This window comes from Cebus imitator, unplaced genomic scaffold (assembly GCF_001604975.1).
Source record: "Cebus imitator isolate Cc_AM_T3 unplaced genomic scaffold, Cebus_imitator-1.0 Scaffold308, whole genome shotgun sequence".
Taxonomy (NCBI): domain Eukaryota; kingdom Metazoa; phylum Chordata; class Mammalia; order Primates; family Cebidae; genus Cebus; species Cebus imitator.
Window position 1 is genome coordinate 2,163,397 of NW_016107623.1, and position 18,643 is coordinate 2,182,039.

At 35.4% G+C, this 18,643-nt stretch overlaps 1 protein-coding gene across 13 annotated transcripts in view; it reads right to left on the minus strand.

Annotated features, from left to right (window-relative positions):
• Positions 1–15,494: 15,494 nt before the first annotated feature.
• The window catches only part of ZBBX (zinc finger B-box domain containing), a 117,782-nt gene continuing 114,633 nt past the window's right edge, over positions 15,495–18,643 (minus strand). For 10 of the 13 annotated variants that reach the window (XM_017503266.2, XM_017503270.2, XM_017503269.2 and 7 more), the window contains 2 exons: positions 18,004–18,142; positions 15,495–15,782 (listed from right to left, as the gene is read on the minus strand). In XM_017503266.2, coding sequence (XP_017358755.1) covers positions 15,656–15,782; positions 18,004–18,142 — 266 coding nt within the window. In that variant the 3' untranslated portion in view covers positions 15,495–15,655. The remainder of the gene's footprint in view (positions 15,783–18,003; positions 18,143–18,643) is intronic. The other 3 variants (XM_037729505.1, XM_017503265.2, XM_017503268.2) reach the window with 2 other exon arrangements.

Genomic DNA, 18,643 nt, shown 5'->3' on the forward strand with positions numbered 1-18,643 from the left:
GCTAACATATATTTATAGGTCTTTTGTGACCCCCACATAAGTACCGTCTTATCATATGGGCAAATAAAATGCCATTGTAGCATTTTTCTAGACTCTTGGAAACAAATGAGTCATGAAATAATGTCCCTTTTCTTATTATTAAGCAAAAAGTAGTTAGTCTGCAGAGTTGTGAGAAAGTTCATCTCCAGAGACCCATATATACCCAAGGAAACCTGGAATGGAACATTGTTACAAATTTCTGGTGAAGAATATTGTGGCAGAACTAGCCTTTACCACACACATTTTCTATCCGATTATTAGAAAATCCACTGGGAACAGATTTTAGATGACATCAATCTTCTTACATTCCTAGAAAATTCCAAGCTCTATCTTGGCCATGAATGTTGTTCTCTCTGACTAGATGTGTTTTTATTCACATAGTTAAGTCTTTTCTCATGCTTCAGATCTCAACTCAAATGCCACACCTTTACGGAAAACTTTCTTTACTTCCTAATGACTACTTTAGTAGCTCCCCAACCATCATTTATCTTTATTTAAGCAAAGAAATATGAATGGAAGTGACATGCCACTTCCTGTCAGAAGTTTAGAGAGAGTGTGTACTTGCCTTATTCTGTCCCCCTGTGCATAATAATCAATAATGTTAAAGGTGGAAGAGACTTCATTAGCCTGTATCTTTGTGTGATGCCAACATGGAAGCCCCAACCAGGTGACAATGAATATATTATATAAGTTGTACCAGTCCACACATTTTAGGGAGTGTCTGCAATTTTAACATAACCCAGTATGTCCTAACTAATGCAATCTCAGAAACGAGTTTATTACTTTAATATCTCTAACTGCAACCTATAAATACTTATTATCTTCTTTAAAGTCAGAATATTTTACTAGAACGTATGTTTCATGAAAGCTAGAAACTACCGTATTCCTACACAGAATCTGGTATATTGTATGTGCTAAACAAGTATTTGGTGACTATAGGAATGGATCCAATCCTAGACTATTATAGGTGGTGTTTAATGGAAAGGAAGCATGCAGATCCCCCACTAGTAAGCCTGGGAGTAAAACTTTTTATAAATTTCCCTAATTCTGACTGAGAAGAGAAGGCATTAGGAAGGACAAGGCATTACATTTTACCCAATTTCCTCTACCTCTCCCCAAAGCAAAAGCTAGCTAACCCTACTGGTAGGCTGACTCCTGTATACATTCTGGGTCACTTTTATCCTTCCTTGGGAATCAAGTCTTCTAATCAGATATCTTAGCATCAAGCCCATCTTGGTCTTACTCAACTCTAACATTTAGTTTCATATGAAATTTTTGAAACATTTTCATACGTGGTCACCTCTAAAACTTTGAAGAAGGGTATGACCTCTTTCCATAGTAAAAATTACTCAAGTTTACAATTTTACAGGATTCATAAACTCCCTGAAATTTATTCAGGAACCCCTTTTCCCATATTAAAAAGACCTTAAGCTAAGAAACGGACTTCTGCCTAATTCTCCGACCAAGCCTACATGTGTCCCATTATTTCTGAGCCCTTTTTTGATGATGAAATGCCCCTGATCTTATCTTGCTGTGGTCCTGCCTGGATCTTACTTTATTCACTGTCCTGAATATTAGGAACACGGCAGAGCTCCACTAACTGCTCCTCACCATCATTTTCAGTGTGTTGCCTGTAGGGCTAGAACAATTTCCTTGTCTATAGCTGGATAATGGCCCCTTCCCTGAGCCCCAGTGCCAGTTCCACTCAAGGGAATATGTCTTAGGTCTACATTCTGGGCCCTCTTGATCTTTACAGTTTCACCCCAAAAATATCTTCAAACACATTCTCTAAAACTAGAAAGAATCCTCTGATACTGAGTATTTTTAAAAGAAAAGGCTTTAAAAGAATTCTTTTATTTGTTCCGCTTCCTATAACTATGAGTGGATAAAAAGAGGTTGTAGAGTCACTTCATATATTAAAGTGTTTCCTCTTAAACTTCTTTTCAGCAGAGGCCAAAGAGTTAAAGTTCTTCTTAAATTGATAACAGTGCATCATCGGAACAATGACTCAGCTTCTGAGTCAAGCTGAGTTTTTCCACCATAAAGTGCTCTGCAGTCCGTTTTCTGCGTTTCTGCATTATGCTGCACTAAGCATGTGCATGGTACTATTCCACTCAATTAAAATAGCAGTCTCAAGAAAGAGTCATTTCTTCTTATACTGGACTTAGAATTAGAACAGTGCTATTTAAACATTTCAGATGAAATATCTTTGGTGGACAAAAACCTCACACAAAAGAATGACAGGGAAAGAAATAGAAGTCGTTTTTGTGACCGAAACTTGAATAGTTTTGGTCCCAGAATGCGTTCCCTGATGCCCTCCACTCTTAGGGGACTTCTTGGAACCACTAATTCTTTGTGCGGTTTGAAAAGCATTGACATAAATATTTCTCTGTGTTGAATTCTAAGCTGCATGTGGCAATACAGTAGTTTAATATTTCTGAAAAAGTTTAGATAACCCGTCCTGTCTTCCACAAAATTAAAAAGAAAGGCAGCCCATGACCCCATCATTCATTTTGCTGTGAGCTCCTGGTGATTGTTTTTCCAAGAATTTGAGAGGTGAAGTTCATCGTTGTTTTGCTGAATAAAATACCTCTGATATGTAGGCTGGCTTCAATTTGCTCCCGTGAATCAGTGGAACTCTCTCCTGCTCTTTTTTCCACCCTGTTACCACTGTCTAATGTATGACTTGAAAAACAGACTATGTTGCTTCCTGCTTCTATAGAACAGAATGACAAATCCCTAGAGATTAGAAGGATCTACTAATCCCTAAGGGCAAATCTTAAAACTAGCAGGTGGAATTATGTATGAATTAAGTATCTTCCATCTTCAGTTTGCAGATTGTCTAATTATAAAACTAAATGACCATTAATGAACATGAATGAACTTATTAAGGAGAAGCCTCCAAAGACAATTGATGTCCTCTTCATGTGAGCTATTTTGCTACGTAAGTTTTGTCAGGGGTGATTTTCATTCCCCAACCATCTACCCCAATTGAGATGACAAAATTTAACCCATTCTTAAGCCCCAAATTAAACATCACTTCTGTGAAGCTTTCCTTAATACAAGTCTCACAGAGATGATGTCAATCTGCATTTATTAGTGCAATTATTTTTGTCTGTAATGTCTCTATCAGACCATAAATTCCTTGAGGCAGGATTCATATTTTATTCATTTATGCCCCAAAGCCTGCCTCAAAGCCTAACACATAATGAATTGTCGAAAATGTTCATTAGGTGAATTACACTGACTATTGATATAAATAAAGTACCTCATAGAATTATTTTGTGGGTTGGCATACTTTGGAAATATGATGACCCAAGTACTACCTGAGCCTACCATCAAGGAAAGAAAGGCCACATGCTGGCTTTTGCTTTCTCACCGCCCCCTCCTATCCATCAACAAAATTACATCTTCTACCTCTGGAAGAAAAATGACCACCATAATAATAAGAGTATAAAAATTACTACATGCTTAGATTTTGCTTTTGATATTTTATTCAACCAAGATTTATTGAATATCTGCTAGGTTGGTGACAATGGAGGAGAAGCATTTTAAAAAGTGTTTTTCAAGAAAACGTTTTAAAGAATTAAACCATGACTCACCTGTAATAAGGCCATATTCAGAAATTTTACTAAGAAAACCCTAAGTTCAATTCAAGCACTTAAAGTTTATGTCTGTTCTATAAATCAGTAGTAAGCTATCTTTTAAACATTCATTGAAGTGAATTATTGTTTATGTTGGCAAGTATAGAATCTGGAATCGGAATGCCGAGTAATGCAGCATCTCTACTTATGCTCACTAACCTTTGGCACATTATTTAAGCATTTGGTGCCTCAGTTTTCTCATATGTAAAATGGATACTAATTACAGTATCTACCATATGGAATTATTGTGAGGCACATGAGGAATGCTTACAACATATTGTAGGTACATATGTAAATGTACATTTTACATATATACATTCTCTACATAAAGTGGATACTAATAACAGTATCTACCATATGGAATTATTGTGAGGCACATAAGGAATGCTTACAACATATTGTAGTTGTTCAACATATGAAATGAAGTTACTATAGAAAAACTTTTCTAGCAACTGCCCTCTCTAAATCTTTACAAAGAAAAAAACATTTCTTTATTCAATTGATATTCACTATATAACTTATCTGTGCCAAACACTCACTAGTAACATAGTTATGAATGAGACAGCATATGCCATCAGGATATATATTTTGACAGTGAAAGGCACTAGTAAAAAGGTGAACAAATACTTTCTGGAGTAATACTGTAAAAAATATGTAAGAGGAGAGAGTGATACAGTGAATGTCTCCTTTATATACACTGACCAGTAAAGACATCTTTGAGAAATATTTAGATGAGATAAGAATAATATAAAGGGAGAGTCATGCAAGAATCTAGGGAAAAAGCACTAAAGAAGGGAGTCAGTATAAAGGTCCTGAAACTAGAACCACCTTGAATTTAAACAACAGCAAGCAGGCCGTTGTGCTCAGAGCAGGGTGAGCTCAAGAAAGAGGAGCAGGTTACGAGGCCCTAGAGTTAGGCAGTGACCTGAACAAATGAGCTTTGGTAGTGATTGGGAAAAAGTATGTCTTAGTTTTACAATCCAAGTCCAGTGGAGGAGTTTGCACCAGGGTGGAATATGATCTTATCTTCAATTTTTAAAGATAACCCTGACTGTTTTATGAAGTGGAGATTTTGGATCAGTGTGAGTAGAATGAATCAGGTCTGGTGGGAGTTATAAGAGCCAATATTACACATATATTTTAAAATAGAGTTTAAAAGACTCACTGCAAAATGTATATGGGCCTGTGAAGCAAAAGAGGATTCAAAAGGAAACCACTAGAGTCTTTGGCCTAAGCAATTAGGTAAATAGTGTTGTCGATTATAAAATGGAGAAGACCAAAGGAAAAGCCAGTTTGCCAGTGAAAATTTATGGTTCTCTTTTGGTGTGTCAGTGCCCTAATGTAGAGTTAAGCATTAAGCAGTGATGTTTAAGGTGAAATTATACATTAGGCGTTGGACAGGATCACCTAGAGAGATTGTCAGTCTCTAAGAGGACAAAGACTGTGCCCTGAGCATAGCAATAGTCAGAGGCTGTGAAAAGGAGAAGAAATTTCAGACAACACTGTAAAGGAGCAGTCAGTGATGTAAAAAGGGAATCATGAGAGTGTGGTGTCCTTAAGAATATGTGAAGCACAATATTAAAGATAAGAGACTGGCCAACCACTTTAAATAATGCTGAAACCCTGACTAAGATGACTTCTGAGAAATATAAAGGTCGTTGTTGACAAGATCATCACAGTCAAACAGTGGGACTAAGAGCCTAATTTGAATGGGTCAAATAGAACACAGCTGGTGCAAAAGAATAAAAGCATGTATAGGCTTTCTTTTGAGAAATTTTACTAATAAGGGGAGGAAAAATAATTGTTAGAGGAAAAGCTAAAATTATGATTCAAAGAAATCTATTTTGCAATGGAAGCCATGACGGTATGCAGTCTCCTCACTAAGAGGGACTTTTTGAATTAAGCAAGTTATAAACAAGTTTTCACAAACCTGTGGTGGATATTTTAAAGAGTATTCTTTCCAAGAAATTAGATGTTTAATCTGAATTTAAACTTTGTACAGTTAGGATTACATAAAGAAAATGGGAATATACTTTCATTCTTCTGAGGTAGCATTTATATTGACCGGTATAGAATGAAATAGAATAATTTCACTAACTATATTCAGAAACCGAAACATTTTTATTTCTATATTACAGAGAAGAAAATATCATAGAATGAAAAATTGGCCATTTGATATGATTGTAGTCAATCATTCTTGTGTGTAGAAAAAGAAAATAAAATTCCATTTACTCAAAGAAGTGTCAGTGAATAAGATATTTTAATTCATGAAAAGATGGTACATACTTTTTAGAAATATGAAAAATTAAATTGAGACTGCTTTTTTATTAACTTTCTGTCAAAACTGTCTTTTACATAACAGTGCAATGAACTGTGTTTCACTAATACCAAGTAAATGTGTTTTTAATGATGTTATAATAAACCTAAAATATTAAGAGGAGAGCAATGCTGTCAAAGAATAATTGTTTCCAACTTGGAAAATAAACCATTTACTCCCAGTGCAATGTTTATTTGCAGATAAATGGCTCGTTTTCACCTTGGCATGTATCCGATAGCGGGAAGAGGCACATCCTTGGTAAAACTTCTATTACCATTATCTCTTATTTTAATCAGAAGCATCTGTTGGATTTAGTTCCTCCTCCATAAAGAAGAAAATGGGTCCATTTCAAGAGCCAATAAAGGGGAATTTGTATGAGACAGACTTGAGCTCCCATCAGAATCATTTGGCCCTGGATGTCAGACAAGCCGAGATAAAGCACCTGCCACATCTGTAATGCCACTTTTGGAAGTCTCTTGGGACTCTCATAGAATGCTTTGCTTAGAGGGTAATTAGGGGTAAAATTTCACTTCAGAGCCTGTCAAATAGACAAGTCCTGGGAAATTAAGAAGTGTCTATGATGACAACTTAGAGAACAAAGTCAGAATAAAGCTCCAGGCTACTCATGTCCACCAACAGCTCTTTGAGAATAAAGTGAGAATTACACCTAAATTACATGTGAAAGAATGGCCTTGAAGTGGTCTCGTAGAACACTACCTGCCAAGTTGATGCTGGTTTGGGACTAGAGGTATTACCTGAATGGTTACCATATACCCAGAGAGATCCTGAATTGTCACCTTTTCCCTTTAATAAAATGAAAGCCTTTAGTACTCTTTTTCCTTAAGGTCCCTTTTCTCACATTCACCCTAACACTTAGAACTAGGCTCTGTAAACCTCCCTTTGAGTCCCTTCTCTGAGAATCTTTCAGAGGGAGCTATGGCATACCAGACCCACTGCACTTTCAAAAAACTGCCTTAAGTCATAACCCTGGGCTTGCTGAGGCCATGTTTTAATAACATAAATTACCCATCCTTCTCTCTTCCCCTTCTCTCACCACGGCCTGGCAACAATTACTTGGACTGAACCAACTCTGGGTCCTCCGTAGACTACCATGTTGCCTGTCTCAAAAACATGAGCTAGAACAATCCACCTTCTAGAGTTACAGAATTAAAAAACAAACTCAGGAGACTTAAACATCTGTCAGAGTAAAGCTGAGAAAAAGGCTATGAGTTAGAGTGAGATAACTGAAGGTTCAAATCCAGATGAGTGGCTCAGGAATGAGCAAAACGTAGAAATGAGCATAAAAAGCCAGGCAGAGAGCCAGTGAGCTAAGAACAGCACCCATGATCCTCAATGGCATCCTTGAGGAGAGCTGCCCCAGGTCCCAGAAACCCTTATTTCCCCTCGAGCCCAGCTCTTCCGTGCTTCCTCTTCTGAGATTTCTATACAATTTTCTTTCTCACTACAATAACCCCCCTTTAAGTACCTTGAGTGGGTGTCTGTACTTGAAGAAACAAATATCTAAATAGAAGTCACTTAGAAATATAGGCAGCTGTCTAAATTTGGGTTATTTCTTGGAAACGTTTCAATGAATTGTGAAGAGGTTATCTTCTCTGTATGACTCTGCTGGTTTTGTAGCAAAAGGATGTCGTGTCCTTCATAGGGACATGGATGAATCTGGAAACCATCATCCTCAGCAAACTGACACAAGAACAGAAAATCAAACACTGCATGGTATCACTCATAGGCGGTGTTGAACAATTAGAACACGTGGACACAGAGAGGGGAGCATCACACACTGCGGTCAGTTGGGGGCCACTAGGGGAGGAACAGCGGGTGGTGGGGAGTCAGGGGAGAGATAACGTGTAGAGAAATACCAGATATAGGTGATGGGGGGAGGAAGGCAGCAAACCACCTTGCCATATATGTACCTATCCAACAATCCTGCATAATCTGCACATGTACCCCAGAACCTAAAGTACAATTTAAAAAAAGGATATATATCCAATCACATATCTCAACAATTCTATGACAACATAAATTTCAGAATATCAGCCTCAGAACGGGGCCCAGAGACTTTCTAGGGCTTTAGGCCACAAATCTCAAACTGTTATGGCAGAATTCTTTCTTCTGTCCTGCAAAGAATCCCTTTATATAAAATATATCCAGGCATTCATGCTTTTGTTCAGCAATTCAGTCTTCCTTCATACTCCTTTCCCTAATCAGGAAACCCTAAGTGTCCCTAGAATTCAGTTGGAAAGCAATTAATCTCTTATTTTACACATGGAGTTTTAAAGATTTAAATGCTGCTTTATGCGAACAAAATAGTGAGGCTTTATCTCTGAGACCATCTGTAATTCCTGGCTCTACTGTACTCATATTTAACATATTTGAGTTAAAATATAAACTCATACTATAAAAATGTATCATTTTATATTTGTTCTCTATGTATTCTTGTGAAAATTTCTATCACAGGTTTCAAAATATCCTAATATTGGAACACTCATTCAAAACAAACATGTTGTATCATAGCATTTTTTTACACAGTGCATTCAAAGTCTTTGCAAAAGCAGATTGGATTTGGGCATTAGCCCGAAGACTGAACTTTAAAGGATTGTGGAACGTGTTTTAAGAAGTCCTAAGGTGAAAACTTGAAGCTGAATAATGATGGGGTCTCTGTTTGTAAAACTGAAAGATGCCTTTGTAAAGACATAAAAATGCTAAAAAAGGGGAATTGATTATATAAGACACTGACTGATTTAAGCATAATAGTGTCTCTTAAATGTGAATAATTTAAATATCAGAAGAACTGGTTTTACCACATATCTCAAACCACATTAACTGTAAAATTCATGTATACTGGAAACAAGTAGCTATTGACAGTAAGAAGGATAACAGTAGAGGCTGTGACACAAATACCCGTTGCCTTCACCATCCACCTCCCTCATCTTTTCTAGGACTACAGTCCCAAATTTATTCTGAGAACCAATGTGCCCACTTAAACAACCACATTGTCAAATTCCCTTGCATCTTGACATGGCTAAATTCTAGCCAATAAGATACAAGAAGTGTTGTTTGAAGAAAGCTACCTCATCTAGGAGATACCCATTTTACTCTTCCCACTTCCTCCTTCTTGATGGCTGGAACTCATTGTGATGGCTAAAAAATTACAAACAAATTTACCGTTAGTGGTCTTGAAGGCTGAAATGTAGTTGCCTTAGTAGTTTGTGACTGTCTACTACCAGACTTAATTTCCTTACCAAATAAATATACATTTTAAATTTCACTGCTATTTAGCATTTCTTGGAATATAAAATTAAAACATATCCTATCTTATCCAATAGCATAACCTATAAGGTATTCTTATAAGCTGTGACATAGAAGGTCAGAGGAGAAAGTAAATGTGATAAATATTTTAAAAATAAAATGTGCATCTGCTCATTTCCTGCCTGCACTTCCAGAAGCTGCTTAAGAACACTCATCATTAGAATGAACAACAGCAAAATGTTATCCTATAAAAATTTGAATGTGTAAAAAAAATGTGAAATTATATAACAGTTTACCCTAAAAGATTTATTTCATACTTACATCGAGTATATAAGGTTTAATTAATTGTAAAATATGGTTGAAGTCTATTTTCCTCTTAGAAATCTTTAAAATCATTTGTATCTAGAAAATGCATATCTATATATTTTTTTTCTGGATAAAAATGTGAATATATATACATATATATTCTTCTGGATAAAAAGCAATACACATATTGGTTCCTTCTGGCAGAGATAAGAGCATATAGATAGTCTTTTCAGAACTGTTTCCATAACTGTTACTATATACTCCATCAATCAACTAATTCTTTCCATTTTAAACATAACTGTCACCTTATCGAGAACATTAAAAATATCATCTCCTTTTGCTTAACTATAGTAGACATTTGCATTAAAATAGGAGGATCTTTATTTCCTTTGAGTTCATCTATGCCTGCTGGTTATTCCCCAGCTAAAGTCATAATCCTGTTTGCAACATCATAATCATTTACCCAACAAACAATCATGGTGTCACTAACAAAGAATTATGACTTTAGGTAGGGGATAAACTACAGGCACAGATGAACTCTGAGGAAATAAACATTGTTTTCATGCAAATGTGGCTAGTAATAAATAACCAGGGGAAGAAATTATAATGAAACAGAATATCCTATAAAAACATATTTGAGGAGGCATAAATAGTATGTTTTTAAAATTTCTCCTCTCTGAAAGTATGATGCACAAGGTATTCATAAAATGCTGGTAAATTGTTAATATTTAAAAGAGCTTTGCATTTACATAGAATAGAAGAAAGCTGTAAACATATGGGACAATATTTCAGAAAGATTTTTAATAAATTAATTTATATATCTAGTTTTTAATGTAAACACCAGCTTTTTACATCATTCAATCTAATTATCCATCTCACTGCAAGCATTCTTTACTTATGATACTAAATGATTTTTGTGGATCACCTATGTCAAACTGCCCCTAAATTCATTTATTTCTCCAACATTAGTTTGTGTGTATATTCAAAGATTATAGCATAAACTCATAAAAAGTGATTATGATAAGCATAGCAAAGCACTTTCCAGTTGCAAAAGTGTTTTTGCATTCATTACTTCATTTGATTTTCACAACGTTCCCTTGAGCTAAGGAAAGACAGTATCTTTTTCTTCATTTTATAATTAAGAAATACATTCAAATTAGTCATTTGCCAGTTAGTAAGTAGTATAATCTGATAACTCGATTATATACCCTTTGTTGTTCTCATTACATATATCATCTTCCTTTGGGAAAATGCAGGGACTGACAGGGCTTCTAAATGGGATCCTGCACATTCACTTATTTATTCATTCACCTACTTAATGACCTCCCATTCTGAGCAAGGCATCTGCTGGAGGCTACGTGTTTGGTGGCAAACAAAATGAACATGATCTATACTCTGTTGAAATGTATAGTCTAGTTGAGGGACATACTTTCAAAAATTGCATTTGTATATTAATAATTATAAGGTTTATGAAGCAAAAAAGCAGGATGCAATGAAAAAGAATAAAGAAAAAGGGACAAAAGGAATTCATTTGAATAAAGATTAGATAAATCCTCTTTGAGAAGATACATTTTGAGACTTAAGGGATGAGAAATAGCATGTGCCAAAACTGGGATAAGATGAGCATTGCTCAAGATCTTTTCAAAAGCTGAATAAAGGGACAGAGAGAACTGCTTTTTTTTCTGAATCAAGATATTATTTAAAATGAGAAGCTATTTCATAACTTTTATTTTTTTTCAAGAAATATTTTCTGTGCACCTCACAAATAACACACAGCATTAAGTGATCTTAAAGGTAACAGACACTACTGGCCTGTGTTGTGTGACATACTCAGTATCCATTAGATACAAATTAGTTCAATGAATATCAAACAAATTAAAACTATTAAATAAAATTTAATGTCAATTTGTCTCAAGCATGTGCATGTCTAGAGCTGTAAAATTATAGAATTTCACATGGCTATTACAGCACTAGATAAGTATGCGTGTAAACTACAAATTTCAACAAGCATGTAAAATCATGTGGTCATTTATCCAACAGCTGTTAAAGGCACACTATTGGTAATATGGTTGAGGTTCTTGTGGAGTATCTGTAACTCTCAGTTCCATAGTTAGAACCAGGCCTGTAGCAGCAATTTTAAGCAGGAGCTTTAAAATGAGAGAACACACTGAAGCTGCTTCAGGCAAAGGCTCTAATTTTATTTAGTTTTTATTTCCTCATTAGACTAATGGCAATGGAATTAAACAACTTTCTAAATGTGTGGTTATTGGAAGCAAATAAAGACAGAAGGAGGTCTGGTCTATGCTGCCACAAAGGATCCCATGTTTCATTTCAATGTCATATTGGAAATCAAATAACTATGCTTTGTATCTCAAATTTGGCTAGAGATGTACTGATGACAATTAATTATCAGCTTATTATTTCAAAATTCTTATATTGTAAAAGGTAATGGCATCATATAAAATGATCTTCTGAGTTAGTTCGCAAAAGACTCAAGTTATGCCTGAAGACCACAAGAGGGAATTGTAGTAGTCCAATCTTTCCCTAACAAGAATAGGACAATACTAGACAATAGTACTTTCCCCTGTATCTTAGAGAAACACTGGTACAAATCACAGCCAAAGAAACAATTTGTTTCTTCATCTTCATCTTTTCATTTCTGATGTAGAAACATTTGTTAGAGCATGTCCTAGAGCAAAGAAAGAAAGAGTCATGAAACATTAAACCTGAGTGGATATGCTAATATATATATATATATATTTTTTCTTTGTTAAAACATGAACAGTAATCCTCATTTTAACTATAGATACTAAAATTCAGAAAGCCAGCAGTGTCAGTACAAGATGCCAAAAAAAGCTTTGGACACAAATGATGCAGATTCATTGGTGACTCACTGTTTTCTGTCTTTGGTCTTGTGACAGACAATATGTTAAGAGGGCAGTAAAAATTGCAGAGGAGTCATACTCTTTTAAAAGATATTTCTTTGGCAACATTTTATTCTGATACTATTACTTGTTTTCTTGATTGCTTATTGTCCACTTTTGTTCATCAATTTAAATAGAGGGCATTTTAAATTAAAAGATAAGAAAATGGCTATAGGTTTCTTCATCATAATTTTCCATCCTATCCGTAGATGATGTGTGCAAATTCAGTATAGTTTATCAATGCCATGGAAAAAGTATCAAAGATAAATTCACACTAAACAATTATCAGTCTTGTATAAGAAGTTACTACCCAGAATCACAGAGAAGATGAAAGAAGTTGAGTCTCAAGTTATGGCTACATTGTTGTCAGAGCATGACCAACTTTCAGGGATATTTTTCTGATAAGTCAACAATCTCCATAATGGTAACTGTCCTAAAATGTCACAAAGTGAGGACCACAAAATTATCATCCCATATTTTCTCCTGTTTCTTAAGCCTTGAGTTATAAGATTATAAAATAACCCTGGACTCCCACCAATCTCAAAATCTACAACTACTCAACACTAGCAAAATACTTACCCTTGTCTTCTTTCTTTTGACTATCTCAACAGTCCTTCAAACTGGTTCTATTAGGGTTCTCCAGGAAACAGAACAAATAAGATGTGTGTGTCTACACATATCTAAATCTATATCTATATCTGTCTGTGTATGTATCTACCTATCCATTGATCTGTCTATAGAAAAAGAGAGATTTTAAAGAATTTTTTCATGCAATTGTGGGACTAGCAAGTCCAAAACTCACAGGGCTGGCCTGCAGGCTGGGGACCCAGGAAAAATATGAAACTGAAGCTCAAGCCTGAAGTCAGTCTGAAGAAAGAATTCCCTCTACCTCAGAGGACTTCAGCTATTTTCTTTTTCTTTTTTTTTAATTTTACTTTAGGTTCTGGGGTACATGTGCAGGTCATGCAGGTCGTTGCATAGGTGCATACTATATCTGGCATTTCTCCCCATGTTATCCCTCCCTACCCTTCCCAAATCCCGCTGTCCCTCCTCTACCACCCCCCAACTGCCTCCAGTGTGTTATGCTCCTCTCCCTGAGTCCACATGTTCTCATTGTTCAACACCCATGTGAGAACATGTGGTGTTTGGTTTTCTGTTCTTGTGTCAGTTTGCTGAGAATGGTGATTTCCAGATTCATCCAAGTCTCTATAAAGGACACAAACTCATTGTTTTTTTTATGGCTGTGTAGTACCACGATGTATATGTGCCACATTTTCTTTGTCCAGTCTATAATTGATGAGCATTTGGGTTGGTTCCAGGTCTCTGCTAGTTTATTTTTCTTAAGGCCTTTAAACTGATTGGATGAGGCCCACCTATGTTATGTAAACTAATCTGCTTTACTGAATATCTACTGATTTAAATGTTAATCTAATCTAAAAAAAAAAAAAAAAAGCTCTTATAGAAACATCTAGAATATAATTGACCCTTGAAAAACAGGTTTGAATTGTGGGCCCACTTCTGCATGGATTTTTTTCTGCCTCAGTCACCTCGAGACACAAAGCTCATATCCTCTTTTTTCTCCCCCTTCTCAGCCTGCTCAATATGAAGACAAGGAGGAAGATTTTATAATGTTCTATTTCTACTTAATGAATATTAAATATATTTTCTCTTCCTTACGATTTTTTTAGTAACATTTTCTTTAACTTTCTTGTAAGAATGCAGTATATAATACATATAACATACAAAATATGTGTTAATTGACTATTTATATTGTAGGTGAGCCTTCCAGTCAACCATAGGCTATTAGTTACATTTTGAGGGAGTAAAAAGTAATACACAGATTTTTGACTGGGCAGAGGCATGGTGCCTCCATTATTCATGGATCAATTATAAGGTTTGACAAAGTATCTGGTGTGTTAGTCTGTTCTCATGCTGCTAATAAAGACATATTCAAGACTGGGTAATTTATAAAGGAAAGAGGTTTAATTGACTCATAGTTCAATATGGTTGGGGAGGAATCGGGAAATCATGGTAAAAAGGGAAGCAAACACATTCTTCTTCACATGGCAGCAGCAAAGAGAAGTGCTGAGCAAAAGCAGGAAAAGCCCTTTATAAAACCATCATGTCACATGAGGACTCACTATCATGAGAAAAACAGCATGGGGGTATTGCCCCTATGATTCAATCACTATCTCCTACTAGGTCCCTGCCAGGACACCTAGAGATTATGGGAGCTACAATTCAAGATGAAATTTGGGTGGGGACACAGCCAACCCATATCATTTGGGTACTGTAGGCCAGTCATGTTTTCACATAAAACTAATCACTACATTGACCTTTTTAAAAAAGATGCTTGGGGGTCTTTACTGTGGGGGTCTTTACCGATTCCTCCCCAACCATATTGAACTATGAGTCAATTAAACCTCTTTCCTTTATAAATTACCCAGTCTTGAATATGTCTTTATTAGCAGCATGAGAACAGACTAACACACCAGATACTTTGTCAAACCTTATAATTGATCCATGAATAATGGAGGCACCATGCCTCTGCCCAGTCAAAAATCTGTGTATACTTTTTACTCCCTCAAAATGTAACTAATAGCCTTGGGGGTCTTTACTTTTCATACTTTGCTAAAGCAGAGTATGAAAGGTTGTATATCCATCTGATTTTTGGTCCTCATTTTTTCTTCCATTGCAAACTTTTGAAGATGCCATAACTTCTATAAATATCAAAAACCAGAAAATAAACAGGGTAATTATTGGTTCAATTGATGATATTGATTTATGTGACTGCCTGTCAAATGCAGCAACTTTTGTTGATGACATAAGTATCTAAAATATAATTGAACAATGAAATATTACTTTAAGTATAATCACGTTTTGTCCTATAGTAGGTTATATAGATACAGTTATAACAGTTATTTCTTCAAATTCACCATATTCACTAATATAATCTGCAATATAGATTAGTGTTTGACATACAATATATCATTGCCCTTAAACTTATAATTTTACTTTTATTGGTTTGCAGCCTTGAAACATCAAAGACATTAATAATCAAAATCTCCAGCATTTGGACAGGTAATCACTTGGTTACTTTTCTCAGTTGTTTGCTTCACTGTGGGTACAAAATGGAAAAAGTAACGAACAAATAATCGTTAAGCACTCTTTGACGATGGTAGTGTGATGACATGTTGTTTGTTGAGAAAATCCTCCTCCTCCTCATCTGTACTGCTCTCAGAAAGTGACAGCAAAGACTGAATTTTGGTATCTCTTCCAGAAGAGCTAAAAATACATAACAAGATCAATACACAATATACAGAACCAGGTTTCAACTCTTCATTTATCTTCTGATCAATACTACATAACGTTGGAGTTGCTGGAGGCAGGCAGATGTGAGGGGGCTGTATCAGACTGGGGCCATAATTTTCAGTGTGCCCAATATACCAAGCCTCCTTTTAATGAGAAATTCTCATCATTCTCCCTCTCCCAAGAAATAAAGCCACAGTGGAACCAAGGAGAGACTTTATGGTCTCTGATTGTGTCTTTCATTGATGATTCAGAGGCACTTTAGAAACTTGCAGAGCCTCAGGGTCATCGTTAAGAACATTCATCATCACACTGGCTGTTCAATAGAATCCCAGTGAATAGGCTGCCAGATGAATCACCTCTTCTGTGTACTGTAAATTAAGACTATGTAGATAGCCAGTCAAGATATGCCAAAGTAAAAATTAATGACAGCATTTATTTGTTATTTTATTTTGTTGCATTTTATTGGTGGCAGTAGGGGGCACTGATGGAAGCTCTAACACCTGAGTGTCTAAGGTTTGGGAACAAAGATAGGATGGGGAGCAGATAAAAGCCTACATAATTCAGATTTTTTTTGTCTTAAATAATCTAGAGTCTCAGTCTATATATTCTGCTAAATAATATAAAATACTTTGCTCTGTGATGGATATAACTGTTCATTGGATTATTATTATTATTATTTTGAGACAGAGTCTTGCTCTGTCATCCAGGCTGGAGTGCAGTGGCGCGATCTCGGCTCACTGCAACCTCTGCCTCCCGTGTTCAAGTGATTCTCCGGCTTAGCCTCCGGAGTAGCTGGGATTACGGGCAACCTGCCACCACGCCTGGCTAATTTTTTGTATTTTTAGTAGAGACAGCTTTTTGCCATGTTGCCCAGGCTGGTTTTGAACTACTGAGCTCAGGCAATCAGCCCGCATTGGCCTCCCAAAGTGTTGGCCTTACAGGCGTGAGCCGCCTCACCTGGCCTTTTTGGATTATTTTTTATGCTTAACACAGGCTAAATGAGCAGCTCATAAACTATGATCTGTGGAACAATAAAAATCTCATTGTGATTATAATTTTCAGTGGTCCAAGAAAAGAAGAGCTAGTGACTGTGTCGTGAGATTTATAATTTTAAAGAAATGTGCTTTATCCTGTTAGTAAGGTCCCCTTATATTTTTAGTATTAAATGTCATTTGTCTTATGAATGATGAGAATATTTGTAGGTTTAGTTTGTTTTAATGATTTTTCTAAGGGAAAAAATGTCAATCTTATATAGATCCTTTAAAAAGAAAAAAGTTAAGTGATAATAGAAATTCAAAAATCTAGGCTGAGTGCAGTGGCCTGAGCAGTCCCAGCTACTTGAGTGGCTGAAGCAGGAGGATGACTTGAGCCCAGGAGTCTGCGATCTGCCTAAGCAACATGTGGAGACCCTATCTTAAAATTTTTTTAAAGAAGAGAAAGAAATGCAAAAACCAAGAACAATAGCTCAATGCTTTACTCCTCCAGAAAGAATAAGAAACTCTTGATTCCCTTTTTACTGCAATATTAGATTTCAGTTAAATTTCAATCAAAGAAATGTATAATACCAATAACTTATTTTATGCTTTGTTAAGTCTTTCTAGAAGGAATCCTGCTCCTCAAGGAACTGCAGTGTGTCAATAATAAACTGACACAAGACTACTTTTTTTGAAACTTTTACTAGTATAACCTACATTCTTTATAAACCGATTTAAACATCCACAAATATATTTTATGTGAGGAAAGAATAATGTGATACAAATTAAAATATGTTATTGTTAATTATCTAGACTTGATTTCAAGAAAGAAACTATTTCAGCCCTAAAACCTTATCACATTGGATAGGATTCTATTAATACAAAGTATTGAAATTTATTAGGTTAATTAATTTAAGTAAGGCAATTGTTTTTCAATATAATAAAAAAGGCTGAAGGGCTATTACATTCCAAATATCTTTTCATTTTTATAATACATATTGTGCAGTAGAGAATGATCTTACGTTAAAGTAACAACTTTATAAGTCTTTTACTAAATCTTGATAATAGAACAGCAAAGGACCCAAACATTTTATAAAGAATGGTCATATAAAGTACACACATGAGGACAATCTTTCTATGTTTAATAAAGATAACTAGTTGGAGCTTGTCAAAATTTTACTGCATACTATATTAATATATAAACCACAGGCTTAACTTACCTCAATTCCTCAACTCCACAGGGACCCCTCACATGTGAGGTCTTCAGGAGATCTGTGGAAGTCTGACTTATATTCAGTGATTGGCTGCTGAAGGCTGGTAACTCTTCTGAGGGTAAGCTGTAAAGCTTTTCTGAAGTATCTGAAATATTTTATTTCATGCATTGTGAAAACGTAAATTCAAGAAACAAATATACAGCATATGGTGCTGAATGTTTACCCAGAGTAAACTACAGGCAAGTACAAAAGGATCAGCACAGATTTTTAATTATTTCTCAATTTTCTAATGTTTGTGGGGTAAGTTTGATTTGAGATTTCAAATTGGTGCATGAATACCAAGTCATTTTTATCATATTGATTGTTAAATATACATTATAATATACTTTATATTAAATATACATTATATTTACATGCCAAATGTCCTGAGGCCTCATAAAATTATGGAAAAAAAATCAAGTGACCTCCTTTAAAGCTAGAATAATTTCCAGCTCCTGAACGTGTTGGATACTTTATTATCTTTTTTCTTATAAGAAATAAAAGCTTTACTCCCACACAGTCTAAGGGAAAGGTTAGCTTTGGCAAAGGTGCTCTTTCTTTTTTGACTTCCTTCCTTTGTTCAAGTAGATAATAACTGTTCACATTT